The sequence below is a fragment of the Trachypithecus francoisi genome, unplaced genomic scaffold, assembly GCF_009764315.1.
Source record: "Trachypithecus francoisi isolate TF-2019V2 unplaced genomic scaffold, Tfra_2.0 Lachesis_group5, whole genome shotgun sequence".
Lineage (NCBI taxonomy): Eukaryota > Metazoa > Chordata > Mammalia > Primates > Cercopithecidae > Trachypithecus > Trachypithecus francoisi.
Window position 1 is genome coordinate 149,590,803 of NW_022681470.1, and position 20,260 is coordinate 149,611,062.

A 20,260-nucleotide genomic window follows, 5' to 3' on the forward strand; every position below is an offset into this window, starting at 1 on the left:
CCCCACGCAGGTGTGATTATCAGGAATTCGTATTTTTATGGAATGCATCCTCCTCCGCCAAGGCCAAGGCCGGGGTCCAGCAGAGACGGCCGGGAAGACATCGCAAGCTCGCCAGAAGCCGCCAGCTACGCTCGGCTGCGCGCCCGCGCCCGCGCACCTACTACGCGCCCGGCCCGCTCTCCGCCCCCTCCAGGCTCCGCCCCGACCCCGCCCTCCAGGCTTCACAGCCAATGAGTGCGCGGCCCCGCATCCGGGGATCCCTGTGCGGCCGCCGCCTCCCGCGCACACACGGCCATGGCGGAGGTGAGTGAGCGGGCCGGGGGAGCCGGCCCCCCGCCCCCGCGCGTCCGCGCCCCCCGCCGCGGTGGCTCGGCGTCGCAGTGGGCCTCGGGGACGGAGAGCCCCGCTCTGGAGCTCGGAGGCTGGCCGGGGCGCCTGGCCCTTCCGGGGCCGGAGGGGCGCGGGGCTCCGTCGGCGGCCGCCCCCGGCCCGGCCCGGCCCCCCCCCCACTCCCCCGGCTGCCACATCGCGGGCTGCAGTGCGCATGCGCGGCGGCGCGGGGCGGGCGGGGGCCGGAGTGGGGGAGGGGAGGGACGCGGGGCGGGGCCGGGGTCTGGGGTCCGGTGGGCGCGCGGCCCAGCTCCAGGGTCCGACTCTCGGCCCCGGCCACGGCCCCGCGGCGCGCAGGCCTCCCCTCCCGCGCGTTTGCCAACTTTGCCAAGTGCTGGGGCCGCCAGGCGCCCCGCGCTCCTCGTCGGGATCCCGGTGGACCCACCGCGCCTCCGCCGCCCGCGAGCCCCCTGGCAGGGCTGGATCAGACCCCAGGCGGGATTTGAACCCTCGACGCGGACCTGCCTGGCACAAACTGGGCGCAGGGTGGGTGGGTCCGCTGGGGCCTAGAGAGCGTCGGGGCTGATCTCAGCAGAGTTGGACCAGCCTCTCCCGGGCACGAAGTTACTTCTGGAGCCTCCTCCCTCGTCCTGGAAACAAGCCGGGGGCCAGCTATGTTTTGGAATCCAGAATTTTTCCGATTTGAGGATCTGTGGGATTTTGGACGGTGATGTTTGATCACACCCACCTAGGACTGTCTAGGATAAGAGAACAGATAGCTTCGTGTCAGGTCAAACCAGGAAGGAAGAAACTTTCGCTTTTGGAGCTTTTTTTGATTTTGGAGTGGTGGATGAGCCTGTGTGGACCTACTTTCACCTTAGAGGGTCCTGGTGAAGATGGAAAGAGATAACGTAGGCGAAGGCGCGGCGGCTGCGAGGTGCGCAGTCGGTGGGACTCAGTGGATGACTTCTGTGTGCAGAAGTTAAGACAGGCAGGCAGACTCAAGAACGGATCCTCTCTGGGCCGCAGGGGCCCATAGGAAAAGGTGCCCACCCAGCCAGGCACAGCCGCCTCATGGGCAGCCGGGATTGGAACTGCGGCCTGGCCGTGGTGCCACGTTGCGTGTTTATGTCTTGGCACCATACGAGTGGGTGTTGTGGAAGGCAGGCCTGGCCGTTCTCTCCCCCTGGTGACGACCTCAGGGGCAGTAACAGGCCCTGTGTTTGTGCCAAAGACGGTGTAGGTGTCTCGATGCTAGGCCAGATCTCACCAGCCAGTTCCTTCATCGAGAGTTAGTCCTTATGGAGGAGACGTTTAGAGAGACTGAGTCCCCATGTGGGGGTGGCTGATCTCCAGGCTTGGAGGCAGAAGCTGCGTCTCCCAGTGGCCCTGCAGCGATGTGGTGGTCCAATGAGTTGTGCTCCTGGCATCTTTGCTGGGAGTGGGGTGGCATTTGGGCAACACACGTGGCCTCACAGGTAGCTCCGTGTCTGGGATGGCACAAGTCAGACTCCCAAGCCAGCCTCCCCCAGACCTGCCATGTGGCTGTTCCGTCCTGCTCTGGGCTGAGCTCCTAGTGGTCTGGCTGCTCCTGGTAACCCTGTTTTGCAGTTTGGGGTGGTGCCCTGTCAAGTGAATTTGATTTGATTTTCTAAGGCGGTCCCGCTCTGTCCTCAGCCTGAGGATCTCGCAGTGAATGGAGCTGACGGGGCCTGTGCTACAGGGATGCAGAGTCTGGTCAGAGAGAGACGTGGATGGGTTCGGACCAACAAGGTTGAGGGTGCTGAGCGTGAGGAGCCGTGGCAGCCTCTCTGACCACCGGACTTGTTCTCTATGGTCTTGGGCAGGTTGCTCAGTGACACAGAACTTCCTTTTCCTCATCTCTGAAATGGGAAGTTAATGGTCGGTCTTCAGAGCTAGGAGGTCTGATGAGGTCCTGCCACAATGGCTTGTACATACAAGTTGAACCTTGTGAAGTTGACGATATTCCACTGTTTTTAACCCATAAAAATGGCCATTTGTAACTTAATAGCACATAATCCGTACTAGTTACTTTATTATGTATCAGTATCCCAGAATAATCATAAGCACCAGAGTGGCAGACGGGAATGCTTCATACTCTACTAGATTAATCTTTAAAAAACCTAAGAGCACCACATTGTGCCCTTGCCTAAAACCATCCATGGCTTTTCATGCTCCCTGGGATAAAATGGTCCTCCTTGCTGAGTCCCGCAGCCCTGCGGGGTGGTCCCCACTGACCCCCGACTCTAGGGCCCTGGGCTCCTGTTTGCTGGTGCACCCTACCCCTTTGGGCGCTGCCAACGAATGGTTCAACCTCTACTCAGGCCCCCCGGGCCTTCCCTGACCCGCAGTTGCAGAGACCCTGTGCCCTGTTTTCTGAACTTCTCGGTGCCATACACGTCCACTCGTTTGTCACCTGTGTCCAAAACCAGCAACGCCATGTGGGTGGAGGCAGGTGGGACTTGTTTCTCGGGTTAACCACCTCGCCACTGCCTTGCTGAGCCCAGAGTGGGCGCCCAGGGAACGCTGGTCAGACGGAGGAGTGGGGTGCTGGGCGGTCCAGCAAGGGCCTGGCACTTGAGTTGGTGTGGATGGGGAGGAGGGTCCATCATGGTCTTAGGAGAAGGAGGTTCCAGTCACACTGGGGAGAGAGCTTGTGGCGTGGGAGGGTTAGGTGCAGCCATCTTGGCGAATGGAACCTGCCACCCTGTCATTTGGGGTTAAGCTTACAAGGGCGGCCCCTTGTGTTTTCTGGTGCACGTTACACCTTTGGGGGCTGCCCTGGGAGAAGGGCTGGTCTGTGCTCTGCACTCAGGCCTCTGGTGCAGTCTTTTTTTTTTTTTTCTGAGACGGAGCCTCGCTCTGTCGCCCGGGCTGGAGTGCAGTGGCCGGTTCTCAGCTCACTGCAAGCTCTGCCTCCCGGGTTTACGCCATTCTCCTGCCTCAGCCTCCCGAGTAGCTGGGACTACAGGCGCCCGCCACCTCGCCCGGCTAGTTTTTTGTATTTTTTTAGTAGAGACGGGGTTTCACCGTGTTCGCCAGGATGGTCTCGATCTCCTGACCTCGTGATCCGCCCGTCTCGGCCTCCCAAAGTGCTGGGATTACATGCTTGAGCCACCGTGCCCGGCCTCTGGTGCAGTCTTGATGCTGAGTGGCTGCTGCTGCTTCTGCTCCCTGAAGACCCTGGTGGACGCCTGGGTCTGTGGCCTGTTGTCCTCTGGACCTTGTTTCTAGAATGCTGTTTGCGCTTCCTTCGCTTTTTTTGTTGCCTGGAATACCCTTGGCCTGCTCCCTATCTTTTTCCTGCTTCCACTTTGACAAAACAGAGGACTTTGTCTTTCCTGGGAGTGAGTGAAATAGGGTCCCTGGGAACCCGCTTTGAGAGTAGACTTGCACCTGGACACCAGGCAGGGGCAGTGGGAGGAAGAAGATCCATGAAGTCCGTATTCCGCGTTAAGTTCCAGGAGCTTGGAGTCACCCGGAAATGAACTTGGGGATCCCAGGCTGCTCAGAGCCTCCCTGTCGGTGGCCCTTTCTGTCGTTCCCAGCCGCTTCCCGCTTGGCCCCCCTCTGCCTTAGCTCTCCTGTTAAATGGCAAGTCAGATCAGGGCCAGATCCTCCTCAGACCCTGCAGACCGCCTCTCCGCGGGCTCGGTGTGGATCTGGAGCCTGCGGGGCTGTTGCCAGCTCGCCGTCCGGACTGGGGCCTCGTTGGATGTGGTCGCCTGCCCTCCCCTTGTTAGGCTCCTGGTTGCAGGAGTAGAAAGCCAGCCCCTGACTGAGGCAGGAACTGTTGCCCAGAGAGCCTGTCCTCGACCCCTACCCAGAGGGTCCTAGAGAGGACCGTGCGTGATTGCAGCGGTCACTTAGGATGCTTTCACGGTGGCGTCACACCGTGTGTGGCTGTGCAGAGTGGTTGTGGGCCGGTGGCCACCTGCTGTGTCCTGAACGAGGTGAGGCCATCTCAGTCGGACCCGGACCAACCCCAGCAGGAGGCGTGAATTGCCCCTGCAGCTGCCATGCGCTCTGTGCCACTTGCTTCCAGTCCCTGTGGCCCCTTCCCACTGGGGGCCTGCTGGCCCTTCCTTCCCTCTGCCTTCTGTGTGCCCTCTGCCACCACCGAGCTCAGCTTCCTGAAGTCGGACGGGTGGCGTCACCCTCCCCAGCTTCCTGAAGTCGGACGGGTGGCATCACCCTCCCCAGCTTCCTGAAGTCGGACGGGTGGCGTCACTCTCCCCAGCTTCCTGAAGTCGGACGGGTGGCGTCACTCTCCCCAGCTTCCTGAAGTCGGACGGGTGGCGTCACTCTCCACAGCTTCCTGAAGTCGGACGGGTGGCGTCACTCTCCACAGCTTCCTGAAGTCGGACGGGTGGCGTCACTCTCCACAGCTTCCTGAAGTCGGACGGGTGGCGTCACTCTCCACAGCTTCCTGAAGTCGGACGGGTGGCGTCACTCTCCACTTCTCCTTGGTCCTTGCTGGCCTTGTTGCCGGAGTCACTCCAGGCCCAGTGAGTGCCCCAGCTCCCTTCTGTGGCTTTGCTGGACAGTTGACCCTTGACCCTCACGGGTTTGAACTGCACGGGTCACTGATATGTGGATTTCCTTCCACCTGTGCCACCCGAGACAGCAGGACCAACCCCTCCTCTTCCTCCTCAGCCTGCTCAGCGTGAAGATGAGGAGGACGAAGACGTTTGGGATGGTCCACTTCCACTTGGTGAATAGGGAATATACTTTCTCTTCCTGACAATTTTGTTCATAACTTTTTCTGTAGTTTCCTTTTTTTGTGAGAATACAGTACATAATACAACATATGAAATACGTGGTTATCAACTGTTGATGTTACCAGTAATGCTCCTGACCAACAGGAGGCTATTCCTCAAGTTTTGGGGGGTCAGAAGTTATGCAGGGGTTTTCACCCGTGTGGAGGGTTGGCACCCGTAACCCCCACATTGTTCAAGGGTCAGTGGTGTTCCCCTTTGTGCTCCCCAGTGTGACGGGCGGGAAAGGGTTTGCCAGCCGCCGGCCTGAGCTCCACTTTGTAACTGCACCACGTAACTTGCTGTGTGAGCTTGGGTAACGGACTCTCTCTCTTTGAGCTTGGTTCCTTGTTTTTCTTACGAAGGCAATGATTATACCACCTCTGAGGACCCGTGAAGAAATGTTGAAATTCTTACTACACGAGTTTTTAAACTTCGTTAAATATTTTAATCTACTCTTTTTGGCAACAGCTTTACTGAGGTGTAATTCGTTCACCATACAGTTCACCATTTTAATGTGTCCAGTTCCGTGGTGGTTCGTGTATTCACCGAGTGGTGCAGCCACCATCACAGTCAATTTTAGAACATTTTCATCACCCCAAAAGGAACTCCACACCCCTTAGTGGTCACTCCCCAAACCCTGCATCGACCCCCAGCCCCTTTCCACCAGGAATCCATTTTCTGTCTCCACGGATTTGCCTGTTCTAGACATTTGGGATAAAATGAGTCATACGATACGTGGCCTTTCGTGTCTGGCTGTTTTCAGGAGCAGGAGTCTTTTGAGATACGTCCACGTGGTAGTCTGTCAGTGCGTCCTTCCTGTGCCCGATTGCTAGACCTTTGTTTTGTTTTTGTCAGCTGATGGATATTAGGACCCTGACCTGGGCCACATGGTTAAATACTAGTTAACTTTTGGAGGAATTGCTGGACTGTTTTGCAAAGTGGCTGCATTATTTTAACATTCTCACCAGCAGGCACAGGAGGGTTCCAGTTTGTCCACATTCTTGCCAACACTTGTTATTATCTGTCTTTTTGAGCGCAGTTATTCTCTGATTAGGAAGTGGTCTCAGTGTGGATTTTGCGTGCTTTTCCCTGATTTACTTTGAGCATCTTTTCCTGTGCTTATTGGCCATTTGTGTGTTCTCTTTGGCGAAATGTCTGTTCAGATCCTTTGCCCATTTTTCAATGGGATTATCTTTTCCTTATTGAGTTGTAAAAGTTTTTTATATATTCTGAGAAGAAGTTCCTTATCAGAAAGATGATTTTTCAGGTATTTTCTCCTATTCCCTGAGTTGTCCTTTCACTTTCTTGGTAGCGTCCTTTGAAGCACAAAAGTTTTTAATTTTGGTGAAGTTTATCCGTTTTTTTTTGTTTGTTTGTTTTTGGTCACTTGTGATTTTGGTGTCATCTAAGAAACCATTGCCAAATCCAGGGTCACAATGTTTTTCCCCTACATTTGTAGGTTCAATCAAAAGGTTGCAAAGATTTATCCATATATTTTCTCCTAAAAGTTGTATGGTTTTAGCTTTTCTATTTAAGACCTTTGATCCATTTTGAGGTAATTTTTGCATATGGTATGAGATGGGGTCCAACTTCTTTCTTTTGCACGTGGATATTCAGCTGTCCCGGCACCATGTGTTAAAGACTGTTCACTCCCCATGGAGGTGTTTGATGCCCTTGTTGAAATCCAGTTGACTGTGAATGTGTGAGTGTGTCTCTGGATCTCAGTTCCAGTTCTTTGGTCTTTGTGCTGTCCTTGTGGCAGTACCACACTGTTTTTGCAATCGGGAAGCGTTGTGTCAAGATCGTTTGGGCTGTTTTGGGTACCTTGAGCTTCCATTTGCTTTTTGGAGTCGGCTTGTGGGTTTCTACAAAGAAGGCAACTAGGGTTCTGATAGAGATGGTGTTGACTGTGGCAGTCAGTGGGGGGTGTTGCCGTCTTAATGTTGTCTTCCCAGCCATGAACGTGGGATGCCTTTTCATTCCCTTAGATCTTCCTTCTAACACTGCTTTGCTCACTCAGAGTACTCTACACCTTTCACACTTCTCTTGATGCTATTGTAAATGGCATTGTTATTTTTGTATTTGTTGCTTTTATATAGAAATAAAATGGATTTGTATGTGCTGATTTTGTGTTCTACATCCTTGCTGAACTCACTTTAGTTTGAAGAGTTTTTTAGATCGTGTGACCAGCACCAGCACAGAGATAGTTTTACTTCTTCCTTACCAATCTTTTGTTTTTTTTTTTTTTTTTTTTTTTTTGAGACTGAGTCTTGCTGTGTCACCAGGCTGGAGTGCAGTGCCACGATTTTGGCTCACTGCAACCTCTGCCTCCTGAGTTCAAGTGATCCTCCTGCTTCAGCCTCCCGAGTAACTGTGATTACAGGTGCTTGCCACTGCTCCCAGCTAATTTTTATATTTTTTGTAGAGACAGGGTTTCAGCTTGTTGGCCAGGATGATCTCCATCTGTTGACCTCGTGATCTGCCTACCCCGGCCTCCCAAAGTGCTGGGATTACAGGCGTGAGCCACCTCGCCCAGCCTTTTTTTTTCTTTTTTTGAGATGGAGTCTTGCTCTGTTGCCCAGGCTGGAGTGCAGTGGCCAGATCTCGGCTCACTGCAACCTCTGCCTCCCTGGTTCAAGCCATTCTCCTGCCTCAGCCTCCTGAGTAGCTGGGATTAGAGACACATGCCACCATGCCTGGCTAATTTTTTTGTGTTTTTGGTAGAGACAGGGTTTCACCATGTTGGCCAGGCTGGTCTTGAACTCCTGACCTCAAGTGATCTGCCCACCTGGGCCTCCCAAAGTGCTGGGATGACAGGCGTGAGCCAGCGTGCCTGGCTTCCTTACCAGTCTTGATTCTTTTTATTTGATGTTCTTACGCTGACTGCCCCTCCGGCACTCCGTTTAGTGTGAGAGGTGAGAGTACACGTTTCGCTCGTGGTGTGAAGGAGAAAGCAGCCTGTGACCGTTGAGGGCAGTGGTAAGTGTGGGTTTGTCCGAGACGCCCTTTGTCAGGTTGAGAAGCTCCCTTGTCTGTTGGGCATTTTTCATTATGAAGTGTGTGGGGTTTTGTTGGATTGGGTATGTTCAGATGATCCTGTGCTTTGGTTTTTATTTTATTGATGTGATGTTATTAATTAACTGACTTGTGCATGTGAAATCGACCTCGCCTCCCTGCGATGAATCTTACTTGGTCACGGCTTACAATCCTCTTTAGATGTGGTAGGGCTCAGTTTGCTAGTATGTTGTTGAGGGTTTCTGTGTTTATGTACATGAGAGAGATCGTGGCTTCTTGTGGTGGCTCACACCTGTCATCCCAGCACTTTGGGAGGCCGAAGTGGGTGGATCACAAGGTCAGGAGTTTGAGACCAGCCTGGGCAACATGGTGAAACCCCGTCTCTAGTAAAAATACAGAAACTAGCCGGGCGAGGTGGCGGGCACCTGTAGTCCCAGCTACTCGGGAGGCTGAGGCAGGAGAATCACCTGAACCCGGGAGGCGGAGCTTGCAGTGAGCCGAGATGGCGCCACAGCACTCCAGCCTGGGTGACAGAGCAAGGCTCTGTCTCAAAGAGAAAAAAAAGAAAGATATTGAACATTGTGATAATGGTAACTTATAATGGTTTTGTTTGTCTTTTTATAAAAAAAATTGAGGTGATTGACAAACTATAAAATATACCCATTTTAAAGTTTATAATTCATTGATTTTTAGTGTATTCATGGCCCTGCAGCCATCCCCTCTATCTGATTCTGAAACATTCCGTCATCCCCAGAAGAAGCCCCGTCCCTGTTGGCAGAGTCACGCTCCCGCTGGCTCTCTCCCTGCCCTTTCCGTCCGTGGGTCGGCCTGTTGTGGATGTTTTGTATCAATGGACCCTCCGCTGTGGCCGCTGGTGTCTGGCTTCCCTCCAGCGCATGCTGTGCTTGAGCTTCGTCCAGGTTGCAGCGTGGGTCAGGACCGTAGGCCTGTGTCAGGGCAGTTTTCAGTGTCACATGATGCGTGTCCTGCCCTGGGCGAGAACGCCTCCACCCCGTGCGTGGTCCTTGGTGGGAGGCGGGACGCGTGGCGGCCACATGCGTGTGCTGCCCTTAGTGCTCCCCAGCCCTCAGAGGCGGAGACAAAGCCGCTTCCCTGGGTCACCGGGGACTGGGCTCTGACCAGCGCTTGCTGTTGGCTGCCGCACTGTGATGTCCAGCAGCAGGTTTTGGGCCAGCCGAGCTAACCCTGCCTCTCTTCCTTCGCAGGCCTCCTCGCTGGGGAGGCAGAGTCCTCGCGTGGTCTCCTGCCTCGAGCACAGCCTGTGCCCCGGGGAGCCTGGCTTGCAGACAACAGCAGGTACCTTCCTTCCTCCTCCCCCTGCTCAGTCCGCCGAGGCGTTTGTGGCTGTGAGAGACAGAATACCTGCTGGGTCTGGCTGAACTGTGGACCAGCACACTGGCGTCCAGAGTCCAGGGTGTCCCAGCTCCCACCCGTTCACATGGAGCTGTGGGGCAGGGTGGTCAGGGCTCCATCTTCCTGTTCTTTAGCAGGGGCTGGGAGCCCAGGCATCACCCCCAGCAGAGGTCCCAGGCACACACCTGCACCAAGCTGAGGGCTGCTTCATCTTGCCAGGGTGTTGGGAAGGGGTGGCTTGCTGAGGTAGCCGGGGCTGAGAAGGTGGAGGGTGGCGAGACAGGCAGCACCCCGGGTTCCTTGCACCGTCCTGTGCTGCTGCTTGCCCAGTGGGCATCAAGGTCCCATGCCCGCCTCCTGGCCACCTGTGTTGGGCCCGTGGGGAGAAGCTGGCACTGTAGGGCAGGGGTCTCTGTGACTGTTCTTTCTTGCCCTGGCTGGGCTCCTTCTGCGGGCCGGATGTAGGGCTGCATCTCTTTCCGATATCAAACTGGTCTCCACCCCAGTCCTCGAAGAAGGCAGCGCCATCCCCGTTTTCCCTCACGTGGCTCCTCCAAGGACGCGGTGGCCACTGAGGGTCCGGGCGCAGCCAGGCAGCTCCAGGTCATTCCCTCACTCCAGCGAGGTGCCTGCCACCCAGGGTCCTGTGTGCCCCGCAGCGGCATGTTCTGTGCATGGGCTGTGTGTGGTGCACACCTGTGTGCCCAGCCATGCAGGCTGTGTGGCTGCCCTAGAGGCCTCCTGCCCTGGGCTCCCAGGCCCTCAGGCTCCCAGCCTTCGGCTACACTGCTCCTTGTCTGGATTGATTGAGCCCCAGCCTGTTCCTTTGTTTGCTTAAAAGATTGCCTAATTGGAGACTAACCTTGCTGAGGAACGGTGACACACCCCTGTTGTTCTGGGCAAACCCTGGGTCTGACGACAGCGGCCGTCTGTTGGGCCGTGTACCTCACATGTCTGCTGTATGTGCCCTGCAGACGGAGCATAAGGGACTGGCGTTGTCGAGGCCCCATGGGTGCTGTCCCTGCATGCTCCTTGTTGCTGTACTGAGCTATGCAGGTGAGGGTTCAGCATCACCCCGCTTGAGGAGTCACGGAGCCCGGTGTGAACCCAGCTCCACTGAGTCCTGCTGCTCCTTCCACCCTAATGAGACAGATGTTGGTCTCTTTCTAGTCCACTTGCTCCCCAAACCCTCGCAGGCTTCTCTGTTCAGGAAGACAAGCAGTCTCTCAGAAAGAGATACCCCCGCCCCCCAAAAAAAATCCTTGGGATCTGTGTGCAGCTCACCAGCCGTGCTCCTGTGTGCATCCGTCGTGGGGTGTCCTGTTGGGTCCCCTCACGGGAGGCTGATCCTGGCAGCGTGCAGAGGGCCTCATCCCTCGGGCTTCTCCTACCCCAGGCGTCCGTAGTCTCGGCAGGATGGTCGGGACAGGTGAGGCAAAGTTCTCACCTGGGCTGCTGTCTTCTCCCCAGTGGTGTCCATGGGCTCTGGAGACCATCAGTTCAACCTCGCAGAGATCCTGTCACAGAACTACAGTGTTCGGGGAGAGTGCGAGGAGGCCTCGAGGTGCCCAGAGAAGCCCAAGGAGGAGCTGGAGAAGGACTTCATCTCCCAGGTACTTGGCCAAGGTGATCCCGCCCCTGTGTTGGGTGGAGCCCTCCGGGGTAAGCCTCACAGTGTTTGTGCAGCTCAGATTCCACATTGGTAAGTGCTAAATTGTACGTCTTTTTGCAAAGTGCCAGATGCTGTCCTAGGAGCTGAAATTCAGTGGAGACCAGGTCTTTCATGGGGCTGTCTGAGCAGTATAGTGGTGAGGGATTAAGCCAACTGCTCTCAAATCTTCTGGTCTCAGAACCCACTTTGTACTCTTAAAAATTATTGAGAGTTTCGGGCTGGGCGCAGTGGCTCACGCTTGTAATCCCAGCACTTTGGGATGCCGAGGTGGGCAGATCACAAGGTCAGGAGATCGAGACCATCCTGGCTAACATGGTGAAACCCCGTCTCTACTAAAAATACGAAAACAAAATTAGCCGGGCGTGGTGGTGGGTACCTGTTTTTTTTTTTTTTTCATTTTTTTTTGAGGCGGAGTCTCGCTCTGTGGCCCAGACTGGAGTGCAGTGGCCGGATCTCAGCTCACTGCAAGCTCCGCCTCCCGGGTTTCCGCCATTCTCCTGCCTCAACCCCCCGAGTAGCTGGGACTACAGGCGCCCGCCACCTCGCCCGGCTAGTTTTTGTATTTTTAGTAGAGACGGGGTTTCACCGTATTAGCCAGGATGGATTGGTGGTGGGTACCTGTATTCCCAGCTACTCGGGAGGCTGAGGTGGGAGAATGGCGTGAACCCCGGGAGGCATAGCTTGCAGTGAGCTGAGATCCGGCCACTGCACTCCAGCCTGGGCGACACAGCAAGACTCCGTCTCAAAAAAAAAAAAAAAGAATACAAAATCAGCCAGGCGTGGTGGTGCATGTCTGTAGTCCTGGTTACTCAGGAGGCTGAGGCAGGAGAATCACTTGAACTTGGGAGGCGGAGGTTGCAGTGAGCCAAGATCACGCCATTGCACTCCAGCCTGGGCGACAGAGTGAGATCCTGTCTCAAAAAAAAAAAAAAAAAATTGAGAGTTTCGAGGGACTTTGTTAATGTGCTTTATCTATTGCTTTTTTATTATATGAAAAGTTAAAACTGACATATCAATTGAGTGGACGTGGTGGCTCACGCCTGTAATCCCAACACTTTGGGAGGCCGAGGTGGGCAAATCACGAGGTCAGGCGTTTGAGCCTAGCCTGGCCAACATAGATGAAACCCTGTCTCTACTGAAAATACAAAAATTGTTGGGTGTGGTAGCTCACGCCTGTAATCCCAGCACTTTGGGTGGATCTCTTGAGCCTAGGAGTTTGAGGCCAGCCTGGGCAACATAGCAAGACCTTGTCCCAAAAACAATAAGTAACAGGCCAGGTGCAGTGTCTCACGCCTGTAATCCCAGCACTTTGGGAGGCCGAGGCGGGTGGATCACCTCAGGTCAGGAGTACAAGACCAGCCTGGCCAACGTGGTGAAACCCTGTCTCTACTAAAAATACAAAAATTAGGTGGCTGTGGTGGCGGGTGCCTGTAATCCCAGCTACTCAAGGGGCTGAGGCAGGAGAATCACTTGAACCCGGGAGGCAGAGGTGGCAGTGAGCCGAGATCGGGCCATTGCACTCCAGCCTGGGGGACAGAGCAAGACTCTGTCTCAAAAAAAAAAAAAATTGACATGTAAAAATACTCAGTAACTCATTTTAAAATGACGTGAATAAATCAGTTACATGTTAATATAAATATTTTTATGAAAATGAAAAAAAACTGTACCAAAAGAAAAAAATGAGTGAGAAGAATTAATTTTTAGTTTTCCAAATGTCTTTGAACGGAGAAGCCAATGTGAAAATCCAACTTCTGTCCTTGTTTTATGAGTTGGCGTCTCGCTGTGTTCCCCAGGCTGGAGTGTAGTTGGTGCGATCTCGGCTCACTGCATCCTCCACCTCCTGGGCTCAAGCGATTCTCCTGCCTCAGCCTCCCGAGTGGCTGGGACCACAGGTGTACGCCACCACGCCCGGCAAATTTCTGTATTTTTAGTAGAGACGGGGTTTCACCATGTTGGCCAGGCTGGTCCCAAACTCTTGACCTCATGATCCGCCCACCTCGGCCTCCCAAAGTGCTGAATTACAGACGTGAACCACCGCGCCTGGCCAAGCTTCTGTCTTTAAAAAACTTATTTTTTTGAGACAGGATCTCACTCTGTTGCCTAGGTTGGAGTGCAGTGGTGCAATCATAGTTTACGGCAGCCTCGAACTCCTGGGCTCAAGGGATCCTCCTGCCTCAGCCTCCTGAGTAGCTGGGACTATAGTTGCATGCCACCATACCTCACCAACTTTTTTATTTTATTTTTTTTGTAGAGTTCTTGCTGTGTTGCTAGGGCTGGTCTTGAACTCTTGGCCTGAAGCAGTTTTTCTGCCTATAGGTGTGAGCCGCTGTACCTGACCCAGTTTCTGTCTTTTTCTTTTATTTGAGACAGAGTCTCGCTGTGTTGCCCAGACTGGAGTACAGTGGTGCCGTCTTGGCTCACTGCAACCTCTACCTCCTGGGTTCAAGTGATTCTCCTGCCTTAGCCTCCCGAGTAACTGGGACTACAGGTGCCCTCCACCACGCCTGGCTAACTTGTAGTTTTAGTAGAGATGAGGTTTTACCATGTTGGCCAGGCTGGTCTCGAACTCCTGACCTCAAAGTGATCCTGCCGCCTCAGCCTCCCAGAATGCTTGGATTACAGGCAGGAGCCATGTCTGGTCAGTTTCTGTCTTTTAAGGGAGACGTTAATCTGTTGTGATAGGCTGTTATGGTTGAAGTACAAATGTAGCCTCAGATCTGTTGTTGAAAAAGGTCAGAGTATTTAACAGCTTTTCAGATAATTGTGGGTATTCTTCTTTGATGCTACAGCCGAACTCATCAATTGGGAGTTTTGTAGAGAGTAGTTGTGGAATCTGAGACCGTATCAGTGAACCTCATCGTTCAAGAGGCAGAAAAGTCCGTGACCAGGGTCTGACTGAGTGGGTTCTGGTGCTGGCTCTTGCTGGCTCTGTGTCCTCACAGGGTGGACAGAGAACAAGAGGGAGCCCTCTGGTGTTTTTCTTAAAAGGACACTCATCCTGTTGGATCAGGGCCCCACCCTCATGGCCTTGTCAAACCTTGATTACCTCTGTAAAGGCCCTGTCTCCAAATATAGTCATGTTGGGGGGTTAAGGTTGACGGTAACGGTTAATACCACCACCAGCCTTATCACAAGTTTTTTAAATATTGGAAAGTTGGCAAGTTCATGTTGTCAAACCTAAGTTTTTCAAAATCTTGAGTTTTACCTGCAGCAGTTACGGTCAGCTGTTTCCTTTGAGGTAACAGCCCCCTGGCTTGCATACAAGGCAGTGCCTCCAGGTGCCCGTCTAAGCGACCGTGGTTGGCCAGCATTCTTTGAGGTGAAACGACCAGGAACAGCCTCTTTGCCTCACCCCTCATTCCATGCATGTGGCTCCTGGAAGGAACCACCTCACTTTGGTATGCAGCAGGTGCATGCTGCATGCTTCCCACACCCTCACAGCACGTGGAAGCATCTGCGCAGGATGAGACCTAACAAAATGCTCACTTTGTCCAGCACCTTCTTTTATTGTTTTTTGAGATGGAGTCTTGCTCTCGTCACCCAGGTTGGAGTGCAGTGGCGTGATCTCGGCTCACTACAAACTCTGCTTCCCAGATTCAAGTGATTCTCCTCCCTCAGCCTTCCGAGTAGCTGGGATTATGGGAACCCACCACCATGCCTGGCTAATTTTTGTATTTGTGGTAGAGACAGGGTTTCTCCATGTTGACCAGGCTGGTCTCGAACTCCTGATCTTGTGATCCACCTGCCTCGGCCTCCCAAAGTGCTGGGATGACAGACTTGAGCCGCCGTGCCCGGCTGTCCATCCAGCATCTTCTGAAGTGAAGCTGGGGTGTTTGCTTTTGGTCTGTGAGGAATGTGACAGCAGTGACTTGTGAGCAGGGGGAGCACCGGCCGCGGCTTCCACAGGGCACTGGCCCCTTCCCGGCTCTTGATGCTGCACCATCAGTGCAGGCACCAATGAAGCCAAAAACGGAAATCACGGCTGAGTGTTCTTAGGAAAGGGGCTTCACCTCGGGCTACTCTGGAGAGGTCCAGGCCACCCAAGGGCCTCTGGACCACTGTGTCAGCCTTCCCACCTGCACAATCCTGAAGGTCATGAGCATACAGAATCTGTTCTGTGCACGGGGTCCTGTGGGAGACCAAAAGGGGACTCGGCACAGATGCTCCACCGGGGGAAGGGCTGGGACTCGGCTGGGAAGTTTGTTTCTTTTCTTTTCTTTCTTTTTTTTTTTTTTTGAGACGGAGTCTCGCTCTGTCGCCCAGGCTGGAGTGCAGTGGCCGGATCTCAGCTCACTGCAAGCTCCGCCTCCCGGGTTTACGCCATTCTCCTGCCTCAGTCTCCTGAGTAGCTGGGACTACAGGCACCGCCACCTCGCCCAGCTAATTTTTTGTATTTTTAGTAGAGACGGGGTTTCACAGTGTTAGTCAGGAGGGTCTCGATCTCCTCAGCTTGTGATCTGTCCGCCTCGGCCTCCCAAAGTGCTGGGATTACAGGCTTGAGCCACCGCGGCCGGCCAGGCCAGGAGATTTCTGTGTGGACTTGAAGCCCCCAGGATGAGTCTGGGCAGGAGCTGGGGTGAAGGGGAGGCCAGTGCTGACATCTTGAGAGAATGAGAGGGAGTGTTCAGGAAGTTGGAAGCTGAATGTGTGACCCACAGGGGTCAGGGTAGAGTCTGAGTCGGCAGGACTAGCCTCTGTAGAGTAGAGGCTCACACGAGGGAGGACAGAAGGATTTGAAAGCAAGGGTGGAGAGAATGACTTTGATAGTTTGTATCTCTTCCTTTCCAGGAATTACACACCTTATTTTGCTACTTCTTGTCATGTTGTGTTGGCTCAGAGCATCACAACAGTGTTTCTTCTTTTTTATTTTTTATTTTGAGACAGATTCTCACTTTACCACCCAGGCTGGAGTGCAGTGGTGTGATCTTGGCTCACTACACCCTCCACCTTCCGAGTACAAGTGATTCTCATGCTTCAGCCTCCCAAGTAGTTGAGACTACAGGCAGGCGCCACCAAGCACAGCTAATTTTTGTATTTTTAGTAGAGACGGTTTTGCCACGTCCCCCAGGCTGGTCTTGAACTCCTGGCCTTAAGTGATCCGCCTGCCTTGGCGTCCCAAAATACTGGGATTACAGGTGTGAGCCACTGTGTCTGGCCTATTTATGTAGTTTTCGGAGGGTTCTTTTTTTTTTTTTAAATCAGGAATAGATGTTGGATTTTACCAAATGCCTTTTCAGATACCTTTTTTCACTTTTGATATATTGGTGTGGAGTTACAACAGTAAATTGCCAGGTGTCGCACCATCCTTGTATTCCTGTAATTCACCCTGTGCAAGGAGGCATTGTGGGCAGGGTGGTGCCCTCTTCCCTGGCCGGTGACCCTTAGGCTCTGGTGCCTCTCTGAGGGATTGTGAAGGAGCTCTTGGATGAAAGACTGGGCCTGAGGTCTGGCTGGAGAGTGCTGCCATGTGGGGAGTTGCTGTGGGTGTGACAGAGTGGCCCTGGTTGTGGTCAACAAGGCTCAGGTAAGAGGACGGGGACAAGAACCCCAGAGCATTCCCTCCTGATGGGACCCTGTTCCCTTCCCCAACTCAGAGCAACGACATGCCCTTCGATGAGCTGCTTGCACTCTATGGCTACGAGGCATCAGACCCCATTTCAGACCGGGAGAGTGAGGGTGGTGACGTGGCCCCTGACCTCCTGGACATGACCCTGGACAAGGTGAGTGAGTGCCCTTCCCGGAACTGGCCCCCAGCAGAAGGTGGGGGGGCCTGGGGCTGCCTCTCTGCAGGGGGGGGGGTGTTCAGTGGGAGGAGGCACAAAGGCCTCCAGAACAAGTAGAATGTAGCTACCTGTGACCCCTCCCCCGGGGCTGGAATGGCCATGGGCATGGGGCTGGACCCTAGCCTCAACCCCGGGCCACAAGTCATTCTGGCTTGGGTGGGTGGAGGGGCACGTCGGGGCCTGCCCAGGACTAGTCTTTCTGCCATTCCATACCCAGAGGTCACAGGTTGAGGGTTGGGTGTTGGGAGCACGGGAGGGCTGCATTGCGGAAGGTTAAAACCAAATGCACAGACAGAGAAAGAGCCACGCATTCTGGGCACATGCCCCGTGGCAGCTCTCACTGTCCCCGGCTCTGGTGACTGGGTGTGGGCTCGCACGTGTCCCCGTCCCGTCCCTGCTCCCCCGATGCTGTGCGCCCTCGGCGGCATCCCCACCTCCACCTCCGTTCCTTATCTGCAGAACGGAACCGCGGCCCGCGTGAGCCTCAGGCGTTCCCAGCGTCTTCATTGTTGTTATCGTTAGTGATATTGCGAGATTGTTAAACTGAAAATGTTCTTTACTTTTGTTTTTTTTTTTTAAAGGAACAAATAGCAAAGGATTTGCTTTCAGGGGAAGAAGAGGAAGAGACACAGTCATCTGCTGACGACCTCACCCCGTCTGTGACCTCCCACGAGGCCTCCGACCTCTTCCCTCACCGGAGTGGATGTAGGTGACTCTGTCCCCATCCTCCGCCGCAGCCAGGCCCGCTGCCAGGCAGTCGTGATGCTTCATGAAGGGTCCTTGGGCTGACACAGGCCAAGAGCGCCTCACAGATGAGGGCATCTGCCTGGTGGGAAGTGTCAGTAGCCTTGGGGGCGCTTTGTTACCCCCTACGCTGGCCAGTGAGCCTGGACTCCCGGAGCGATTCGGTGTAAACAATCAGGGAACGTGTTGGTTCCCCTAGCAGATCCAGGGACAGCATCCCCAGAACCGTCCTCCCTCACAAGCCTCTGTGCTGGCTTTCCTGGGAACTGAGGGCTCGGGGCCCAGCGGTGCAGCAGCCGCCTAGAAGGGAAAGCCTCTTTCTTCAAAGGTGCATCCTGGGTCCTGGGTCCTGTGCTCATCTGTGTATCCAGTGTCTGGCCAGGGAGAGGGTCACGGCCTGGGGATCAGGTGGATGGAGAGAGGGAGTGGAGGGTCTTTGCCCAGAGGCGGGGTTATACGGGCTGCAGGACCCTGGGGGACCTGCCTCTGTTTTCCCAAAGCTCATTTCCTGGCTGATGAAGACAAAGAGCCTGGCTCTTCTGCCTCCTCCGACACCGAGGAGGACTCTCTTCCTGCCAACAAATGTAAGAAGGTGCGTGGCTCTTCCCTGTCTCCAACCTGGCATCCCGGCCGTGGCTGTTCTGTGTCCCCAGCCTGGCATCCCAGCCGTGGCTCTGCCGTGTCCCCAGCCTGCCGTCCCAGCCACAGTAACCGAAGCTGGGTCCTGCTGGGCCCTCTCCCTGGGTTTGTGCCTCTTCTCAGAGGATGTGCTGCTCAACCCCTGGGTGGGCTGGGACCGGCCACAGGTGCTTTGGACTGGAGCCTGGGTCCCTGCTGCTGACCCAGAGTGATTGTCCTCCGACATCCTGTCTGGGTCTCTGCCAGGCCGGGCGTCAGGACACAGCCTCCTCACATACCCAGGCCTCTGCCTCCCACCCTCAGACCCCAGAACTGGGCATCAGCAGGTAGACTGCACAGATGGGTCTGGGGTCTGGGCAGTGGCCCCTCCACCTAAACCCACCACAGCACGCTGCAGCCAGCCTCCCGCCTGGCTTGCATGCTCCTCAGTGTCCTGATTCCCAGGCCCTTGCTTTGCAGGAGATCATGGTGGGACCTCAGTTCCAAGCTGACCTCAGCAACCTGCACTTGAACCGGCACTGTGAGAAGAGTAAGTAGGGCCTGGGGAGAGGAGGCGAAACCCACTTCTGCCGGGGAGTGGCCTGGCTGGACGTCAGATCCTCGAACAGTCTTGTCAGGTCCCCGCCCTGCATCGCTCACTGGGGCAGCTGAGCCTGTGGCTGGAGGAGGTGGGAGGCTCTCTTGGCTGCAGTGGGCCTGTCGCTGCCTCTGCCCCTGCCCAGCTCGGTCCCTCCCTCAGAGTTTGCTTCTGTCACCCTGCAGCGCCAGACCCTCAGCAGCCCATCCTGCCCCTGAGCCAGCCCTGCCCCGCCCTTGACTCCAGCCATCTCCCCCCAGCCAGGGCTGCTGCGTTCGATGGCTCTGTGCCAGGTTAGACAGTTCTCCAGAGAGACCTGCCAGGTGTTGCGGTACACCCCTGCCTGCTCCGCTCCTCTTCAGGGCACTCCCTTTCCTGGACTTGATCTTTGTCTCTTTCCCACTAGAGTTCAGAACCGAGCCGCTCTGGCCGGGCGCGGTGGCTCAAGCCTGTAATCCCAGCACTTTGGGAGGCCGAGACGGGCGGATCACGAGGTCAGGAGATCGAGACCATCCTGGCTAACACGGTGAAACCCCGTCTCTACTAAAAAAATACAAAAAATTAGCCGGGCGAGATGGCGGGCACCTGTAGTCCCAGCTACTCGGGAGGCTGAGGCAGGAGAATGGCGTAAACCCAGGAGGCGGAGCTTGCAGTGAGCTGAGATCCCGCCACTGCACTCCAGCCTGGGCGACAGAGCGAGACTCCGTCTCAAAAAAAAAAAAAAAAGAACCGAGCCGCTCTTGCCCCTTCAAGGCATGGGTCACGTGCCCATTGACTTGGGTCTCGTTTGTCTTGTCCTGGAGCCCTCGCAGGCCCTGGGCCGGTGCTCCTAGCTCAGGAACCTTCTCCAAGGTGATTCAGTGGTTGAGACGGGCGGTGGGAAGGGATAGGCAGGTGCAGCAGGAGTGCCGAGTCCAGGGAGACAGGGACCCTCCGTGAAGAGAAGCCATCCTCCTGGGGCTCGTGGGAGGTGCCCTGTGTGAGAAGAGGATGGAGCCAGGAGGGCGCAGCCAAGCTGCTGGGACGTCCAGAAGGCAGGGTCAGAGGGGACACATGGGACCCTCACCCAGAGTCCCTGGCCTTGGAGTCTGTCATCAGGGCCCTTTCCCCACTCTGACTCACCCCCCTGTGAGGGTGCCCTGTCCGGAGCAGCCAGAACTTCTTCGTCCCGTGGGATGCCAGCTGGCCCTTCCCACTCGGTATAACGCCTGTGTCATGCGAGTCGCCTGCGTGACTGTGTGTGTCTTGTGTATTGCCTCCTGGTCCTTGGTTTGGGTGCCGTGGTTGTGTGTGTCTTGTGTATTGCGTTGTGATGATGTCTGTCATTCGAGTCGTCTGCGTGGTT

At 55.1% G+C, this 20,260-nt stretch overlaps 1 protein-coding gene across 10 annotated transcripts in view; it reads left to right on the forward strand.

Moving 5' to 3' along the window:
* Nucleotides 1-238: 238 nt before the first annotated feature.
* Nucleotides 239-20,260, forward strand: part of MIER2 (MIER family member 2) — a 35,134-nt gene continuing 15,112 nt past the window's right edge. For 2 of the 10 annotated variants that reach the window (XM_033199665.1, XM_033199666.1), the window contains exons 1-7: nucleotides 5,047-5,065; nucleotides 9,353-9,443; nucleotides 10,971-11,113; nucleotides 16,767-16,892; nucleotides 17,537-17,660; nucleotides 18,200-18,291; nucleotides 18,798-18,867. In XM_033199665.1, the coding sequence (XP_033055556.1) occupies nucleotides 5,048-5,065; nucleotides 9,353-9,443; nucleotides 10,971-11,113; nucleotides 16,767-16,892; nucleotides 17,537-17,660; nucleotides 18,200-18,291; nucleotides 18,798-18,867 (664 nt within the window). In that variant the 5' untranslated portion in view covers nucleotide 5,047. The other 8 variants (XM_033199670.1, XM_033199671.1, XM_033199672.1 and 5 more) reach the window with 8 other exon arrangements.